Source organism: Penaeus monodon, chromosome 41, assembly GCF_015228065.2.
Source record: "Penaeus monodon isolate SGIC_2016 chromosome 41, NSTDA_Pmon_1, whole genome shotgun sequence".
NCBI classification, from domain to species: Eukaryota; Metazoa; Arthropoda; class Malacostraca; order Decapoda; family Penaeidae; genus Penaeus; species Penaeus monodon.
In genome coordinates, this window is record NC_051426.1 from 25,997,260 (window position 1) to 26,016,152 (window position 18,893).

General features: G+C 40.3%; 2 protein-coding genes across 2 annotated transcripts in view; one reads left to right on the top strand and one right to left on the bottom strand.

Annotated features, from left to right (window-relative positions):
- The window catches only part of LOC119598232 (probable cytochrome P450 49a1), a 10,706-nt gene extending 2,214 nt beyond the window's left edge, over positions 1-8,492 (top strand). The window contains 7 exon segments of the mRNA XM_037947875.1: positions 433-609; positions 7,129-7,203; positions 7,575-7,662; positions 7,665-7,739; positions 7,742-7,782; positions 8,232-8,271; positions 8,274-8,492. Coding sequence (XP_037803803.1) covers positions 433-609; positions 7,129-7,203; positions 7,575-7,662; positions 7,665-7,739; positions 7,742-7,782; positions 8,232-8,271; positions 8,274-8,341 — 564 coding nt within the window. The 3' untranslated portion in view covers positions 8,342-8,492.
- A 7,261-nt stretch (positions 8,493-15,753) lies between these two features.
- On the bottom strand, positions 15,754-18,888 carry LOC119598458 (calsyntenin-1-like). Its single transcript, XM_037948093.1, has 2 exons — positions 18,702-18,888; positions 15,754-15,914 (listed from the first exon to the last, which is right to left on the bottom strand). The coding sequence occupies exons 1-2, from the start codon at positions 18,883-18,885 to the stop codon at positions 15,754-15,756; spliced, it is 345 nt and encodes a 114-aa protein (XP_037804021.1). The 5' UTR covers positions 18,886-18,888.
- Positions 18,889-18,893: the final 5 nt, after the last annotated feature.

The following is an 18,893-nucleotide window of genomic DNA, read 5'->3' on the forward strand; positions in this document are numbered from 1 at the left end:
TTTTGTTTTCGTTCGTTCGACTTTTGATTACGTTGGGTGGCTTTTGTTTTCGTTCGTTTTGGCTTTTGTTTCCGTTGGATGGTTTTTGTATCCGTTAGTTCGGCTTCTGTTTCCGTCTGTTTGGCCTAAGTTTCAGTTCGTTCGCTTTTGTTTACGATTATTCGATTTTTTTGTTGTTCTGTTTTTCTTGTTACCGGGGTTGGGGTTTATAATAAATAAATATGAGTCAAATACAGAAAAGAGAAAAATCGCAATAAACACAAAACTAAAAGACAAAAAAAAGACACAAAAAACAACAACAAAATCCAATAAACACAAAACAACGAAAAAAAAAACATCCACTCGATCAAGAAAAAAAAATCAAATAAACAACAAAACGAAACACCAAAACCCACAACCATACCAAAAATTCCTGCCCATCTGACCCCACAGACCTCCCTCTCCTCCGCCTACGTCATGATGAGACTCGCGCAGAACCCGGAAAAGCAGGAGAAATTACAGGAAGAACTAGACCGCGTTCTGGGAAACGGCGAGCAAGTCCTCAGTCCTCACCATATAAAGGAACTCCGCTACCTTAAGGCCTGTGTGAAGGAGGCTTTAAGGTTAGAGGTTATTTCAGCATGAGTGAAATATGATCAAATTGATACCTGATTGAGGTTATTATAGTACTGGCGAATATGATTAAATTGATACCTGGTATGTGAGGTTAGAGGTTATTTTATTAGTAGTAAAATATGATTCAACTGATACCTGGTACGTGAGGTTAGAGGTTATTTTAGTATTGGTGAAATTGGATGAATAATACTATTCGTGATCATGCTCGAACTATGAATGATATTTGGTTCATGAATGATGGTTAATGGTTAATGGTTAAAAGCAAGAGAAATGTGCTAGACATCTAAGGTCATGTAGCACTATAGTTATGTTAGGGAAAGGGTGGTTGAGTTAGTGATTAGTTGTCTAAGCTGGGCAAAGGAATTGGTGAGTGAAAGGGTTAGGGTCGGGTGTGGTAAGGAGTTAGATTAGATGAAGGATATGTATGCGTTTGAGGAAAGAGAATAGGTTGTTGAAGTAGAAAGTGTGGGATTCTGTAAGGATATCTGATAGGTTGGGAGGTCGTGAAGGGAGGATAGGTGGGGGAAAGTAGAGGTACGGGTGTTTCAAAACGTGGGCACGACAATAGGATGTGTGGGATTGAAAGGGGAACATTACATAAGGAACATAAGGGTGGATCAGATTGTGACATCAGATAGGAGTGTGTAGACGGGTGTGGCCAATGCGTAATCGGGCGAGAGCGGTCTCCCAACATCTGTTCCGATGAAATGGAGTTTGACCAGAGGAGATTGATAGTTTTACAGAATGTAATTTATTAGTGCGGAGGCTTGACCAAAAAGAGTGCCATCGATTATACAAGAAGGTCTTAAAGTGTGGGTCATAATCCGTGGCTGGGATACGTGAGAAGCGTGTTGGTATGATGTGGACATAGAGGCTGGCTTGCTAGTGTATCTGCCTGTTCATTGCCGGGGATTCCAACATGGCTGGGCACCCAGCAAAATTTGATTGTTTTATGGCGTGTGGACAGGTAGAACAACCAGTTCTGGATCTTACAAACAAGTGGGTTGGTGGTGTGTATTGACTTTATGAGAGTTAATGAGTTACGGGAGTCAGTAAAAATTGTAAAAGAGAAGAGGAGAGTGAGTATATGTGTTTTAGAGTCAAAAAGGAGGGCATACAGTTCTGTAGTAAGGACACTGGATTCAGGAGGAAGGGAGTATTTGAAAGTACGAGTTGGGAAGATTACTGCAAAACCAGCACCGAGGTGGATTTGGAGCCATCAGTATATACGTGAATACTAGAGAATGATTGGAGACATGGTCAAGGAAATGTGGTGAGAAGGACAGTAGGAGGGATATTTGATTTTGGTGGGTCGGGGAAAACAGAAGAGCAAAATATGGGGGTGAGGTATAAGCCATGGAGGGATGGAATGGACAGAGAACGGGAGAGGTTGGAGATGGGGGAAAGGGGAATGGGAGAGGAGGGTATCCATGCGAGTGGAGAAAGGAGTAGGTAATCGTGGAGATGAAGCTAAGGTAAGAAGTAGGGGTTGTGGGATAGTTAGTTTAGTGAGGAAAATTGTGAATCGAACATAGCATCGGAGAGAGAAGGCACGACGTCGAGATAGAGATGGTATGCCTGATTCAGTGTACAGGCTCTCAACTGGGAGGAGCGAAAGGCCACCTAGTGCTATGCGAAGACCACAGTGATGGATTGTATCAAGATGGGCAAGGAGAGAAGTTGAGGCAGAGGAGTAGATATGGCATCCATAATCTAGAGTGGAGAGGATCAAAGTAACATGAAGATGAAGGAGAGTTTTGCGATCTGAGCCCCATGATATATGGGATAGAGTTTTTAAGATTCGAAGACGGCGGAGAGCTTTTTCTTTAATGTGTAGAATATGGTCTCGCCAGGACAGTTTGGAGTCAAAAATGACACCTAGGAATTTGCCAGAGGAACGGCATTGGAGTGGAGTGCCATATAGAAGAGTGGGGGTAGGGGACCTACACGTGAGCGAGAGAAAAGAATGGAGAAAGATTTAGAGGTAGAGAAGCGGAAGCCATAGTTTTGGCCCAGGAAGATACTGATGGATTGCAGATTGAAGAAATTGGTAGAGATTTGGTATGGATGTGTCAGAGGCATAGATGGTTAAATCATCAACATATAGTGATGACCGGGCTCCTGGTGGTATAACTGAGACAATATCATTAACAGCAAGAAGGAATAAAGTGGTACTGAGCACACTGCCTTGTGGGACACCTTCGATTTGGGGAAAGAAAGATGATGTGGCAGAGGCGATTTTGACCTGGAAAGTGCGTTGGGAGAGGAAGGACTTTATGAAGACACCCATGTTTCCACGTATGCCTAGAGAGGACAATTGTTGGAGAATATGGTACCGCCATGTCGTATCATATGCTTTTTCTAAATAAAAAAAATAGCTAGTACGGATTCATGGCGTGCAAATGCAGATGTAATATATGTCCTCAAAATGAGCAAGGGGGTCAGCTGTGCTTCTGGCACGGCGAAAAACCGAATTGGGAAGGAGAGAGAAGATTGTGAGATTCAAGATACCACATTAAGCGGAAGTTCACCATTCGCTCTAATAGTTTGCACAAGCAGCTAGTTAGTGCAATGGGGCGATAGTCTTGAGGAAGGTACCCGATTTATTGGGTTTCAGGAAGGGAAGGATAAGAGCTTCTCGCCAATTAGAAGGGAAATTTCCTGATGTCCATATGTGGTTGTAAATTTTTAATAGGAAGGATAAGGAGAAGATGGGAGTTGCCGGAGCATACGGTAGTGAATACCGTCAGGGCCTTCATGAGTGTTACGGCACGATTGTAGGGCAGTAATGAGTTCAGAGGAAGAAAATGGGGCATTATAGGACTCATCAGAGGATGGGGTGAAGGTAATGGGGTATGTTCTCTGGTGGTCTTAATAGAAGAGAAGTGTGGAGAAAGGTGAGAACCACTACTGACCTGGCTGAAATAATCACCCAGTTCATTAGCGACTTGGAGAGGATCAGAAATGAGGGTATTTCGAATATGGAGGACAGGGGCAGGATGGGGGGGATGTTTGCCTGATAGTTTTATGAATTCGGGCGCCAAACATTTGAGATAGATGTAGAGATGTAATTGATGAAACATAATTTTGCCAGCTATTTGTTTTACTATTCCGAATTGTACGACGAAAATAGGCAGATGCTCTTTTAAAGGAGATAAGGGCTGATAGTTTGATTTGGAGTACCTCTTTTGTAGCGGTAACTGTTCCAGCTGCATGTTTTAAGTGAAGTGCTTTAGTGCAATCAGAATTCCACCATGGAACACATTTGGAGGTATATGGTCTTGAGGTTCGAGGGATAGCTGTATGTGCAGCTCTTAAGACTGTATTTGTGAAATACTGTATCATTTCTGAATGGAGGTGAGGGGATGAGGGGTATGAATAGCAGAGAGTGAAGTGAAAGTATGCCAGTCGGCTCTATCAAGCACCAGCGTGGGGAGTTAGGGAGTGGTACGTATGAAGTAGGAGAAAGAACTGGAAAGTGGTCACTATAGGAAAGTGGTCTAGACTGACCAGTGGAAATCTAAATGAAGAGAAGGGGAACATAGAGAGAGGTCAATGCATGAAAAAGATTGCGTGCGTGTATCAAAGTGTGTGGGGCGATCTGAATTTAGAATAGTAAGGTCAGCTGTGGAGAGGAAGCGCTCTAGAGATCGGCCTCGGGAGTGTTTGTGACAGAATCACCCCATAGAGTGTGGCGGCAGTTAAAGTCACCAACTATGAGGAAAGGGGTTGAAGTTGGGAAATTAGATTTTCAAAAGCAACAAAGTCAATGGGGTGGGAAGGGGAGAAGTAGACTGAAATCACTGTGATCCAACGATGAAGGATGATACGGATAACTGTGCAAGGGACATTGGTTTGAAAGGGAGGTGTGACATAAGTTTTTTTCTGATTGATAAGTATGGATGAGACATAAAGGGAATGTGGGGAAGAGACAAAATGATAATTGGGGATTGGTATGGAGGATGTGTAAGAAAGGTCTCTTGAAGGCATACAACAGATGGATTATAAGAGGAAAGGATATGACGAAGGTCAGGTCTGTGGAGCGGAAACCGCAATATTCCAATGAAGGATAGTTATACTTTACTGATATATATTGTAGTACGTGTTGGAGATTTTGAGAGGGAAGCAGCTAGAGGGTGGGAAAAGGATTGAGAGGTCTGAGATGGGAGAGGTGTGGGAGTTGGTGTTCTACTAGGAGGGGTATTAGGAGATGGAGGGTCTGAGGAAGGGGATACTTGTGACATAAGGGATTCACGTGTGTATCCAGGAGGGTGTGGGGGATATCATTAGGAGGAGGATGGATATCAGCAGTTACTTGGAGTGTGGAAGGTGCAGTTGTAATATTTGGAGGTTGAGTGTCAGTTTTCATTATGTAGTCATGAATATTTTCAATGGTTTCTTCTGAGGAGTTGGTTGGGGAGTTTTTTGGGATAAAGGATTTCTTGTGAGGGGGGGAAGAGAGGACTGGTGTCTCAAGCATAGGAGCAAAGGAAGGTGGAGGTGATTGTGTGGTAGGGGAAGAGGGGGTGGAACGTTTTTTTTTCTGTCTGTTACGGGTAGTGTGAGGAGGGAGAGGGAAGGTGTTGGGGTTGTAGTGTGATTGAAATATTTGTAGTAGAGATTGGAGTGTCTGGATTTAGGATGGCAAAAGAGTTTGACTGGGGAAGGTAGGAGGTAGAAGAGGGGGGGTTAGATGTAGGGGGGGTGGGTTTAGGAGAATTGATAGAGTGAGCAGTATTACTGGAGTAAGGAGTAAGAGAGAAACCACGTCGACGTGCTTCTTGTCTGGCTTCACGTAGTGTGAGTCCAAGTTTGAATCTGAGAGTTGCTACCTCAGACTCAAATTTGTAGGTGGGACAGCCCCTATAAAATACATTATGGGGCCGCCACAGTTGGCACATGTGCGTGATTGTGCAGGGCATAGTGGGCATCTGGCTGTGGAACGGCAATGTTTGGCTGGGTGTCCTAGACGCCAACAGTTTTGGCACTGACGTGGAGGAGGTTGGTATGGACGAACAGGGAGGGATTCTCCTCCTATGTAGACGTTAAAGGGAAGGTCATGTCTACGGAAGGTAATTTTGGCTATGTTAGTAGGTTTCTTTCGATGACCTCTGGGGGGAATGGAGTAGCATTGCACTGATGTTGCATCATAGTCTGTGAGACAGGCAAATAGATCTTCTCCACAATCTGACCAATCTTTGTCATAGATTGGGCAATTTGCTGGGGAGATTGAAACTGTTCCGCTGCAAGTATTGAGGTTGGATGGGGTTCTGCAGGATGGGGGTTACCATATAGGTCTGTTAGTTTTGTTAATGCTATAGCTTGGTTTTCGGATGTTACTGTGACAAGACGGGAGCGGTCGGGTCGGCTACGGAAAGAGACTTTACTACTTGTTTTTGGAGACATTGTTGGAAGAGAGAGGTGTGTCAGAGTAGGGAGCTGTGGAGGGATTACGAAAAATCGGTCCCCTTTGGCTGCGCTGAAGAGGTATTCAATATTGTTGTAGAGCTAGGGGTAGTCGAAGGGCGGGGGCGTGACGAAGATGGAGTAGTGTTGAGGGAGGTAGTGTTATGGGGAGGTGGGCAATAAGCTGAAAGGTATTAATAAGGAGGATTGGGTGGTTGATGTTGGAGGTTGTGGAGGTAGAGGTGTTGAAGTTGAGCTTGCTGGGAAAGTGGAAATGTTCCTTAAGAGCCTGGGGTCAGGGAATCGGGTGGGTTTACTCTTTGGGGCTATTTGATAAAGGGGCAAGCCTCATTGCCCCTAATAGTGGAGATAAGTTTTCATTACTGGCCATGGTAAGCCTGGATTATGTTGGGGATAAAAAACAGTCTACCCCTCAGGGTCCCCTTGAGGGGTAAGGGCTAGATAACTAAATCAGGGGAATACCGTGCCCATGGCTCCCTCAGGCCGTTCAGGACTGGCACAAAGTCAGCCTTTCATCCTTTCAGCACGGCTCTCACACCTTAGGAGGTGGATAGCAGAAGGGTTTGGTGAAGGACCAGAAACGAAGGTGGAAGGAAAATCAAGACCATGCAAAATTCGTTGAGTCGAGGGCTGAGTCCCAAGGTTGGGGAGTTCCCCATCATTGGGTCCCAGTCTCCGCCTCCTAACCCCCCCCACGACAACAACGGGCAAGGGATTGGGGGGGGGGGGGTTCATGAATGAGATATAAAATTTTTTCCCGGGTTTTTATCCCTGACTATATATGCTATTTGGTTTCATACTTGAAAGATGAACAATGTTTGGTTTGGATGGATTTTCGTGATAGTTTGATATGATTTTTTGTGGAAAGTAAGAAGACCTTTAAAAACCCTCCCCCAGGGAAAATAATACTGGCAGAAAATCCATAAAAATGAATAAAGTTATACAGTGATCAGCTGCTTATGCCGTGTATTTGTCTTATGCATTCAAAAGGGCTAATTTCTTTATTATCTTCTTAATTAAGGCTCGCATTGTTTTTATTGTTCATTTACGTATTTTATTATTAATATATAATCTTTTTTTTTTTAGGATGGACCCGCCATCATCTGCGTTGTGAGAAAGACTACGAGAGATATGGTTCTGCGCGGCTTCCTGGTCCCAAAAAGGGGGTAAGGGGTTTAGAGGAAAGCGAAGAGGGAGGAAGGGAGGAAGGGGAGGAAGGAAGGAGGAGAGGGGGAGGGAAGAGGGAGAGGAGGACAGGGAAAAAGAGAGGGAGAAAAAAGAGACGAGAAAACAATATAGACAGGGAGCCGTCCCCTCCTCCTCCCCCCTTATTATATACATACATCATCATCACCATCATCACATTATCACCATTATCGTCACCACCATCAGCATCATCACACCACCATCATTATCAGCAGCAGCACACCATCATTAATCTCATCACCCTCATCATCATCGCCATCGCCATCCTCACCATCACATCACATCACCTCCATCATCATTATAATCTCCTCCTCCCTTTCCTCCGCCCGACCAACATGCAGCTCTTTCACCCGAGCGTCGAGCATTTGCGAGAATTTTTCCCGAGGGCGACCCCGTTCCTCCCCGAGCGGTGGCTGGGGAGTCCCGGGCCCCGAACCCCGTCCATCCTTACGCCTCCTTGCCCTTTGGAGCCGGAGTCAGGAACTGCGTCGGAGGGGGTTCGCCGAGCAGGAGATTTATATATTGTTGGCTCGGGTGAGTTTTCTCTCCGTTTCTCTTTTTATTTCTGTTTCTGTTTCTCTCTCTCTCTCTCTAGCTGTGTTTGTGGTCTTTTGGTTAGTTCATTGTTTGTTGGATGGTTGTCTCTTTTCTGCTTCTTCTGTTTCTCTCTTCTTTATCTTTATCTTTACCATCATTTTCTTCATTTTCTTTTGTTTAGGTATTTGCATAATTCTATTGTCAGGGAGGTTACTGTGCTTTACATTATCTATTTTTCATTGATTCTTCACTTTCAGTTTCATTTCCCAGTCGCTGTTGTGAAGCATGGGAAACTTTCCTTCTACCTCATTTTTCATTTATAAACATTCAAGTTTTTTCCCACCAGATAAACTCTATAAACACACACACAAACACGAAAACAATGGAATATCCCATAAAAAATATCCCATTATTTTAACCCGACTTTTTTTTTTGTTTCTTCCCAGATGTTCCACAAGTACCGACTGGCTTGGCGTTATGGCCCTTTGAACCGACACTTACTATGCTCATGATGCCAGATAAGCCTCTGAGGTTCACCATGACGGAGAGACGATGAGCCGAACCAGGGGACTGCTTTTGTTTTCTCTTTTTTCGTCGTTTCTTAATACCAATGCTATTTCTTATAGTGTACTGAGACATGCATATGCAAATGCACATATGCACAGGAAAAGGCACAGACACAGACACAGGCATAGATACACACAAATAAGCACAGACAGACACGCGTACGCATACGCGCACGTACACGCGCATGCACACAACTATCATCCATAGATTTACTTGCTGAGAGAAGCATTGAATAGTTAGTAGTCTGATCAAGTTTATTGAGCACAGCACCTTCTTCTGACGTGAATGTTTATTCATTTGTTCAGCGAACTAGGTCGGTCTGTGTATGGCAGCTAGTGGTTAACAAGTGCCTTAAAGAAAAGTGCTCTTGGAAATTTTAGCAGGTTAATAATACGAACGATTTATTCCATACTTCGATTCAACATGAAACTGTAGACTGTTTTGTTTTTTTCATGTATAAAGTGATGTTTGTCTTGTATTAATTATTATGACTGTACATATAACGGCTGTATTTAGATATATTGCATTAAGAGTACAAAAAACGTTTTGATCCCGTTTTGTTTTTAAATCAAACAAGAACTACAGGCGTTCCATTTTGACACTTTTGTTTAGAATTTCACATAGAAATATATATGAACACCATATCTCGCAGAAAAGGAAATTTCATCACTCTTGTATTGTTGCCGATTTATAGGTATTTAGCGTGTAATCTAATAAAATGAAGCAGTCGTAAAGGTGTGTTCTCTGAAGAGGATTCTCGACATACTCGAAACGTCAAGGTTTAGTATTTCCATCATTACTGTGGCGTGCATCGTTCCACATGTTACTGTGTTTTGTGTTCATATAATGTTATATAATTACGTGGTTCTTAATCCCCAAGTGTAGATGTCTATGTTGCAGATATATCTACATGCAGGCTATGTACAATATACATATGTAGACGTATAATTAAGAATTGTAATAGCATGGGTTAATAATGTATCACACCAAATGTAAGAATAACAGTAATTATTGTCATGACAGATATGATGACCATAAAGATTAACCATTATTAGCCTGGAAATGATACTGCAGATCCATGACTCAAAGAAATTTGTTCTGCAGATGCATAATAGGAATATAGATAAATAAAATCATGGATATACCACCAACGATTGATTAACACCATCTATTTACTTCCATGTTCTTACATCAAGGTGATATGAAATAGCCTAATAAGCATAATGTCTTTGCTTTAGATTGGTGATAGAGATAGAGAAAAAACATAATTTGGAAATAGTAATTTACCGCAAATCTACAGAAGCTGATCAATTTTCTGTAACAACAGGGCTTAGTTTATGTTTCCTGTAATGGAGTTATTTCCAGTTCCATAATTTTTCACATTCAAAGTATTCGATTTTCGGTAATATCTGTTTCCATTCTGGTAATGACACACAAAATCTGGTTATAACGAACGCAAACGGTTATCACTGCATGCTAACGTTAGTACACAAAACAGACAACTGAAGCCTACTTTGTTTTACTTCCCTAACGTGTTGAACCAACGCGTTAGGGAAACGAGCTCTGCTTGACTTAGTGCAACATTGTCATCTGTTATAAGTAACTTATAAAGTCTGTTTTTGGGCGTCTATTTCTGTTTAACGTAATGGTTTATTGTCTTGTCCTACTTGCAAAATATAAAGATATATATAATAATAATAAAATATGGCTAAGGAGTGGTCTGCTGATTTTCTCGCCAGTCGATCCTTGTCTTTGTCATGGTATACTGAATATTTATTTTCGTAGCTAAAGGGAATTATTTATTTAACAGAAAATGAAAGAAAATATATCCGAGATTAAATAAAAGCCGTTAAAAGGCAGAAAGATGCTATTAATAAGATAAATCCAAACAAACTAATTGTAAGAAGTCAAACCTGCATAAATCTTGCCAAATTACAAAAAGTATTATACTTCAGTCACTTAATAAAAAGGTGATCATATATTTCTTTATGGAATACAAAACCTTCTGGTTTCCACAATATACTTATTTTGTGCATTTTTTTTACCTCAGTAGTAGCATCACGTACAAAAGTTCTGATATTCAACCAATACCAAACCCCAAAAAAAACATCATAACTGTCAAGTTAGTCCAAAAGACTTAGAATGATTACCGGTCTCTAGTTCTGATGCTGTGGAAATACAATAATTTAAATCCATATAAAACAGAGAAATTACTGAGATTTAATTAGACAATGGCACATTCTTCTGGCGACTTCCTTTTCCACATGGATCATCTGTCTGTTAAAGTGAGTGTACAAAATGATGACTAGGTACTGCGTAGAAATAGTCTTTGGAAAGGGGAAGCATGAGGAATCGATGGTAGAAGAGGAAAATAAGAATGATGAAGAGAAAAAAAGTGAAAAAGAGATAGATTGACATTAGTGGTGACTTATATGAAATAGTTTGGATAAAATGTTTGCACAAACAATACGCAGAACTACAGCAAGATCAATGGCTTAACAATTTCATTTGAAGTGATTAAAGAAATACTGCTTTAATTGCTCACATACAAAAGATTGACAGCAGGAGGTGTCGGTTACCCTTTGTTCATTTCTTTTAAACCAGGACTCCCCACCACTTTACACACTTTTCTTATTTCCATGAAGATAAAGAATCCAAAATACAAAAACCCCTTTCACCATTTTAATCCACCAGCAACTTACACTCCCCGAGTGTGTATGATAACATAATGTATTGGGTGTGGGTGTTTATTCTTGACGGATTACAGAAGCCAGGGGTTTTGTGCAGACTGCCTACACCCAGCGGCCAGCGCCATCCCAACCCTGCGTGTTGTGATGTCCTTACCAGCGCTGCCAGCACCACATTGGACAGAGATATCAAGACATGCCTCTATCAGTGACAATGTGTCTTGTGTTGATTTTGTTGTTGCTGTTGTCTTTTTAGTTTGTTGTTCATAATGTAAAGCCGATTGGCTGGGCATGGTCACCTTTGCTAATTATATCTATTTGTTGTTATATTATCTTAAGAAGTTAACTATAAAATCTAAAATGTGGTGCTATATTTCCGAAAAAGATGAATGGATAATCTTTTGAGAGTTTGGAGAGAAAATATTGAAACTATGTGTGAAAAAATACAACAAAACGTTTTTTTTTGTCCATTTTCCTGTAGTCTGGCACCGCTGGCACACAGCTGTTCCTTCAAAAACGGCTGCATTACAAAAATCCTGGCAAATCTTCTTTTGTGAGGTATCAAAATAAAACTATCATGATTTATGTGTCTAACAAAATTGTATATGCTAACTAAAAGCTGATCTGTGACTTTCAGAAAAGCATAAGCACAAAGCACAGAGCTGTTAAAGAAAGACTAAAATCCATAATTATTATCATCATTATCATTCTTTTATTTTGTCTGGCAATTGCTGCATGCTGCTCTATGTAATCCTACTTAATAAGCAATTATGAAACCTAAATTTTGTTTATTAGGGAGGGATGCGTGCCGCCTTGTAAAGAAACAACTTTCTCTTAAGTCTATCGCTCAGAACAACAAAAAAGCTGATGTCATCTACAACGGAATGTTACAGATCGATTACCAACTTGTCACAGATTATCCATATTCATACATTTTTTTTGTTTACATCAACACTCTGAACACTGAGAAATTTTATATACGAGCTAACAATTCGACCAACCAATGCAACAACTGCTTCCAAGGACTGTTCCTGATAAATGACGTGAGGGGTTGGGTGGGTGTCAAAACAACACTCTTTATGCGAAGAATGCAAGCTTTACACCAAAATCCAGTGCCAAATAATCATGCCAAACACATATTTCAAGAGAGGGGGATAGTGAGGGGAACTGATAGCATTGGGAGATAAAAAAAAACTTTGCAACTCGTCATGCAAAGCAACTGCTGCAATGGTTGCTCTAATCTGTGTGGTGAAGAGTAACAGCAACCTTCAGACAGAACTTAAGGAGAGTCCCTCTTGTGTTGTCGGTATGAAAATGGGCTTCCGAAGTCCTCGCCTCCAGGCAACGATCACAAGACACTCCACATTTACACGTAGGATAACCTTTTGATTGTTATTATCTAACAGCTTGTAGATATCCTGGCAAATATATGCTGCCATAAATCAATGTCAGGATTACAGTACAATTGAGAAGCGACATAGGAAGGTTTACAATGGGACTCATTGTACAGAGTGAATTTACAAAATATAGATGGCCTTCCTCTAGCGCACCAGTCAACACACTTTGTCGTGCCGGGATTACGATTTGGATGCAAATGCTCACAATCGGTGTGGCCAAGTCTTTCTAAATGATCAATCAAGCAATGCCAACGTTAGAAAAAAAGACAAAAAAAAGTCAACCATGCAAAAAAGTGTTTTGCCTGACGCACCTGTCAGGTAGCCACCTATGGTATATTATACATCATGTAGTCCGATACATACCAACCACAAAGAACCAAGGTTATCACCCAACTCACATTGTCAGACAAGAAGCTGATTGTAAATTTACAAATAGGGCATTGTCACATGTTTATACAACTGGTTTCTGAAAGTAATGAATCGCTAATCATTTGTCTTTCATTGTGAGTTTGAGCGTGTGTTATTTTAAAACAGAACTAAAATCACAAGTTAAAATTGAAAGGATACTTGGTTAATAATTATAAAAGACTTGATATAAACTTGCCTCTCATATTGACCTAAATGCATTACCTCTGCTGGAAGGTAAGAAAAAAAAGTTCTGCACTTTAAAACCATGTTTAAAGTAAAAAAAAGTCCCAATAAGCGAAAAAAAACAACAAATAAGAACAGTAACGGCAGATATGTTAAAAATTTCGAGACGCAACTGAAGGTTCCGTCGATTGCCAGCAGAACGCCTCTCAGGCTGGGGTGAAATGTGCAAAAAGCTAAAAGTGACAATATGAGAGGAAGAGACCACTTACATGTAACACAGCGACAGTTCTCCCAATTGGCTAAGGTACCCTGAGGTCTGCACATGTGTACCATCAAGCCTCTATTACTTAATACAGTATTAACTTTTACTCTCAATAAGTACATAAGGCCTTCAGAGAATAAATAAGAATCAAGGCAAAATATACATACTAGATTATTATATAGAAAATAAAAAATTAGTACACCTTGTAAATGTCTCTTGCCTAAAATTTGTGACTTGCCTGGTGGTTACAGGCCCTCTGCACGGGGTGGAGAGAGCCTGTTTTCCCCACATTGTAAAAGTGCAAAGTAGGAGAGCCATCCCTGTGTCGTACTGCCAGAGAGTTTGTGAAATGACCAGTCATTATATCACACTTATGACACTTTGTTCATCTTTGTCATTCACTTTCTGGCACCTTAAAAGATTAATATTAGCAAAAATTATTGTATTTTTTTTTACATAGCCAGTGACTAAACACTTCATATTTTTTTTACTACAGTGGACTACTAAATACATATATCCTCCTATCTGAATATTCTACAAAGTAATATGATACCAAATAATATAGCAGGTTGAGATATGTAAACATTTCTAACATTCCGTGCATGTGTTACCGGTGTAAGTGGTAACCTTTATGCTGCCGTCATACCCTTCAAAAATATAAGATGGACTGTATTGGATACAGATTCCTCCACGTGGCAGCTGTAAATTCCATCTCCTCAAGCCATACCAACTTTCACTCCATCCCCAAGCTCTACTGAGAAAGTCCATCACACAGGCAAATTTCAAGAGTACCCTGCTACACACCATATACATAGTTATATATATATATATCCTTCTTTATTTCAGTGAAACTTCACCATTGTCAAAATTTTGCAGATAATGCAGATAGGCGGCTGAGATTCCAACGCTTGGCTCTTTCCCACTGCTGTAACTCTGCTAATAAATACTTCCATCTCATTTTTTTTTTACTGAACAGGAATACCTATCAACATTATGGCAACCGACGACCTTAGTCCCTTCCCCTCCCCTCCCCTAACCATTCATCAACTCTCATAGCATAGCCCATTTCCCTTTGCCATCACCCCTTATGGAATATTCAAGCAGCATCAATCACATTCTCTGAGACACTTGGCGTGGACCCTGTGCAATACTGATGGCAGAACGGCCGACATTCCGTCAGTTTCTCCGTTGGTCCTTCAGTTCGGCGCCCGGCAACCTTGGGCGCTATGGCAGGATGGAGTAAATTGGCTGCATCCATAGAGATAAGAATGTTAAGATTCTCCGACTCAAGAGGACGTCCAGGTCAAAACAACGAATCAAATGTGGGTTAGTTTTGTTATGCAATTAATACCATTTATCCTAATTACTGCTATTTCCTCTACAGCAAGCATGAATGAATACTCATCATTACTGATGCCCAGTAATCAACCCTTAAGGAAGACTCTGAACACTCTTTCCTACATCAACAAAGCCCACGGGGGTCCAGCAGATCTTCACTCAGTTACACTATGAAGGGGGGAAAGGGGTTTAAATTTTGAGGGTTGAGTCATCCCACTCGAGCTCCTTCGGTTTCCCTTCCTCCTCGTCTGACGAGTCCAAGTCATCGTTGAAGTTGCTTCCATCATCTGACGAGTCGTCGTCGTCATCGTCATCATCCCTCAATCGTTGTGTCTCTGCCAGTTCCAGCTGTTGCTGTAAAGGAGGAGTTTAGACTGTCATATCCACATTGCGGTTTGATTCGTGTATTCAGCTTTGGTATCACGTAATTCAAGCCTTTTATACCCTTTAACTTGGGTTTCAAAGTCCACCACTGAGGCGATGAAGTATTGAGTTATTTAGAGCACACACTTTTGTTGTAAACTCTTGCTGCCGAACAAAAAGACACGTATATATGTTTTTTAATGGAATTAATGGAATAAACAATAAATAGGTATTATCATGATGCTCATGCTACTAGCCCTGAGTAAATCTGGTATCAAAGAGGAGGGGGGGAGGATGGTATGAAGGAAAGTTAAATTAAAATGAAGAATGAGAGAAATACTGAACAGAAAAAAAAGACATGAGTTTGTAAGGGAAAACGAAAAATAAAAAGAACGAAGAAGAAAAATGACACCAAAGAGAAAAAGGCTGATGAACGGTGATGGGAAAACGAAAACTAAACCAGAAGTAACAAAAATCGAAACAAAGACCCCCCCCGCCAAAAAGGAAAAGAAGAAAAAATGACAACACCCCTGTCTTATCCCCCCCCCAAAGAAGAGAGAGAGAGGAGAGAAGAGAGAGAGAGAGAGAGAGAGAGAGAGAGAGAAGAGAGAGAGAGAGAGAGGAGAGAGAGAGAGAGAGAGAGAGAGAGAGAGAGAGAGAGATATAGAGAGAGATAATGAGAGAGAGATACAGAGAGAGAGAGAGAGACAGAGAGAAATCCCCTCCTCCGCACCAGGAAGAACAAGCACCATACCTCCATGGATTAACGTGATGTTGAGAGAGGAATCATCCCACGCCATTTCGGCATCTGCGACGTCCTCGTGGGTGTGCGGGTGTGGGCGGCGCGGACACGGATCACGCCCAAGACCACCATGAACACGAGGAATCCGACGCACACGACGATGATGATGGTGACTGCATGACCTAGAGTAAGGAGGGGGGGAGGGGAGGTTAATTTTTGGGGGGAGCGATGAGGATTTTTTTTTTTTTTTATTAGATGATGATGTTTGGTGTGAGATATTTGGTATTTCTATATATACTTTCTTTTGTGTTTATTTATTTTACTTTTTTTTTCTTTCTTTAGTGAGTCTACTATATTAATATTTTGGTGGTTAATGTTATGATTACGGATAAGTCAAGTGCATATCAAAGAATGGCCATAGCAGTAATGTGAGCAAAGCAAATACATTTAATAAGTCCCTTATTTGAAAAAAAATATATAATTACACACCAATTTTAAAAAATCACCTCAAAAATCGTGAATTCCTCCCCAATCATATATTTTTTTTTTTTTTTTTGAAATGTAAGATTTTAATCCTCATCCTCTGCACGAAAATCCGACTCGGTCTGCCCTTCTCTCCAGCCTACATGATACAGTGCAGATAGTGAGGTGAGGTAATCTAGTGCCGAGGTGTGATGCCCCTCATGCTGTCACGTGACACATACAGCATGACTTCGACTCTGTCATGACGTGCTTAGTACTATAACAAGGTGGATTTGGTGAGCTGCTCTTTTCTGGTGGGCGGTGAGGGCGGGTGGGCGGTGCTGTTGCGGATCTTAGCCTCTTTGTAAGCCTACTGTGTGGGTGTGCAGTTTTTACGAAATGGGAAGCCGGGGACTTTGTTTATATATCTGTTTTTTGAGAGTTTGTTCTTTACTGCCATCTTGGAATCGTAAGGGAATGACCATACACATATCCAAGTGACTTTCTAATAAAACGATCTGTCTTTAATCAACTAATATATATATATATATATATATATATATATATATATATAATATATATATATATATATATATATATATATATATATCTACTGCACTACAAAATCACACACTCAAAAACAAGAAGAAAGATCAAGCATCCAAGAGACGTTGTGGCAAAATCTCAAAAGACTCGGAATGAAGTTCGCCACTCTCAACTGTCCGATTCCCTGCGTCCCATCGTCCTAAAGTGCACGAATGTGATCTACGAGTGTCGTAGCGTACAGCGCCTGAAAACCTCACCCGCGGCAAGCACAGCTGCCTGCGTTCTGCTCCCCCCATACATGTCTGTTGACATAAGCAAGGACAAAGCGTGAGAGGCTATGTCGCCACTTTATAGTATGGGGTTTGGCTCTACACTACTTGTGGTCACCTTGGGCAAAGTCAACATGTTTCTGACACATTTGACGATTTTTAATTTTTTTTAAGTTTAAGATTTGTTCTGATATATTTTATGATCGTACATTTCAGGAATATTTTTTTCAGATACATTTTGGGATCGAACTTTTTTTTTATATACATTTTATAGTCGTACATTTAAAATCAGAGTTTTTTTTCTGATAAATTTGACGATAAAACGTTTAAGATCCCCTTTAAAATTCGGGGAAGGAGTATGCGAGTTTATTCAAAAATTCTAATGACATTATTTTGGGTGACTAGCTCTCATCCTGATATGCTGTTTCTTTTCCTCTACAAAATTAAAATATAAAAACACCCCAAAAAATACCATTGAATGCTTACTATGATCAAACCCCCCCCAATAAAATTATCAAGGGTTTAAATACGTAGGAAAAGGGGACTTCACGACAGATCTTTGATATTAAATTTTTAAACAAAAAGGGATATTTTCTCACAGGTTCTGAACTGTACAAAAGCTATACAAATTTTTTAGTCTTTTGTTATTTTTATCGCACGCTCTGTTGCAAAGCCATAACTCCTGAAGTTCTCATATAATTTTCAAAAAAAAATAAATATTTTTGATAAAAAAAATTAAGGGTTTGGAATGGGATTTAATTTCCTAAAAACAAAACGTTTCTTCAACTTCAGCTCATATATGTAAAAAACCCAATCTACAACACCTCTAACGTTTTAAATTTCCAACACCTTAATTAAGCCTTTTCTAAAAAAAAATATCACAGGGAAACAAGGGTCAGAATAATCTTTTGGGAAGAGCTAAGTAATTGCATAGAAACCCTTTTTAATTAATTTGAAAAAAAAAACCAATTTCGTATTCATATCTCGTGAGGTTTTTATGGCACATTTTCTTTAAACATTACTGAAAAAGGCTAGATTCTGAAAAAACTAAAAATATTCCCCCAAAAAAAGAAAAGGAAAAAAGGAAGGGTTTCAATAGATACGAAAACCTACCTAAGCTACCATGCACAAAACTGTGCAAATAGCAACATTTTCCACTTTTGCACAGATGACTATATAAATACCAAGCCCTTCTTTCACCCCCCTTTGACAATTTTAAAATTATCAAATTTTTAATAATAATAAAAAACCAAAAACTTTTTTTCTTCTGCGACACTCTTTTTAAAATTCTTCCCCTGCGAAATTTTTATCGTTTTCTTTTCTCTCTTTTATAGATTTTCATCAGCATTCCCTTAGTACTCCCTCCCTCTTATCTAAAGACGTTTTATTGAAGCTTTGCATATATACTTCTCTAACTATTCTCGATCATTTTAAAGTTTTGGACAATTTCAATACATTTTAATCTTCCCTATATGCATGTAAATATACATACATACACAATAATTATATATACTTCCATCTTTCAAGATCCCTTATTCCCTAGACATTTTTCTACAATCTTACACAACCATAACAAGTCAAACAGCATCCCCCTTTATCTTCTATCATTTCCCTTTTACTACTAAATGAATGGGAGTATTATGATAATGCAAATAGATCTTTTCACACCCAAACTACAAATAATGAAATTACTGGCGCTGTTGACTGCTACGCCCTCCATGACATTTGAAGTGAAGTAAACGTCATTGACGGTGTGGGCGGGTTTTGGGTCAACGTGATGGGCGGAGAGCTTGGCATGAGCTGGCACAGGCTGGGGGTTGTGGTGTGTCAGGTGGGCGTCGGCCTCCTGGTGGGCGTTGTGGTTGTTGTGTTCCATGTGGGGAG

Bases quoted from the DNA above. Each gene is read 5' to 3' on its own strand.
- LOC119598458 (XM_037948093.1), bottom strand. From the start codon at position 18,885: ATGGAACACAACAACCACAACGCCCACCAGGAGGCCGACGCCCACCTG. The intron at 15,915-18,701 runs GTAATTTCATTA...TCCTTACTCTAG, and splicing joins CGTAGCAGTCAACAGCGCCA to GTCATGCAGTCACCATCATC.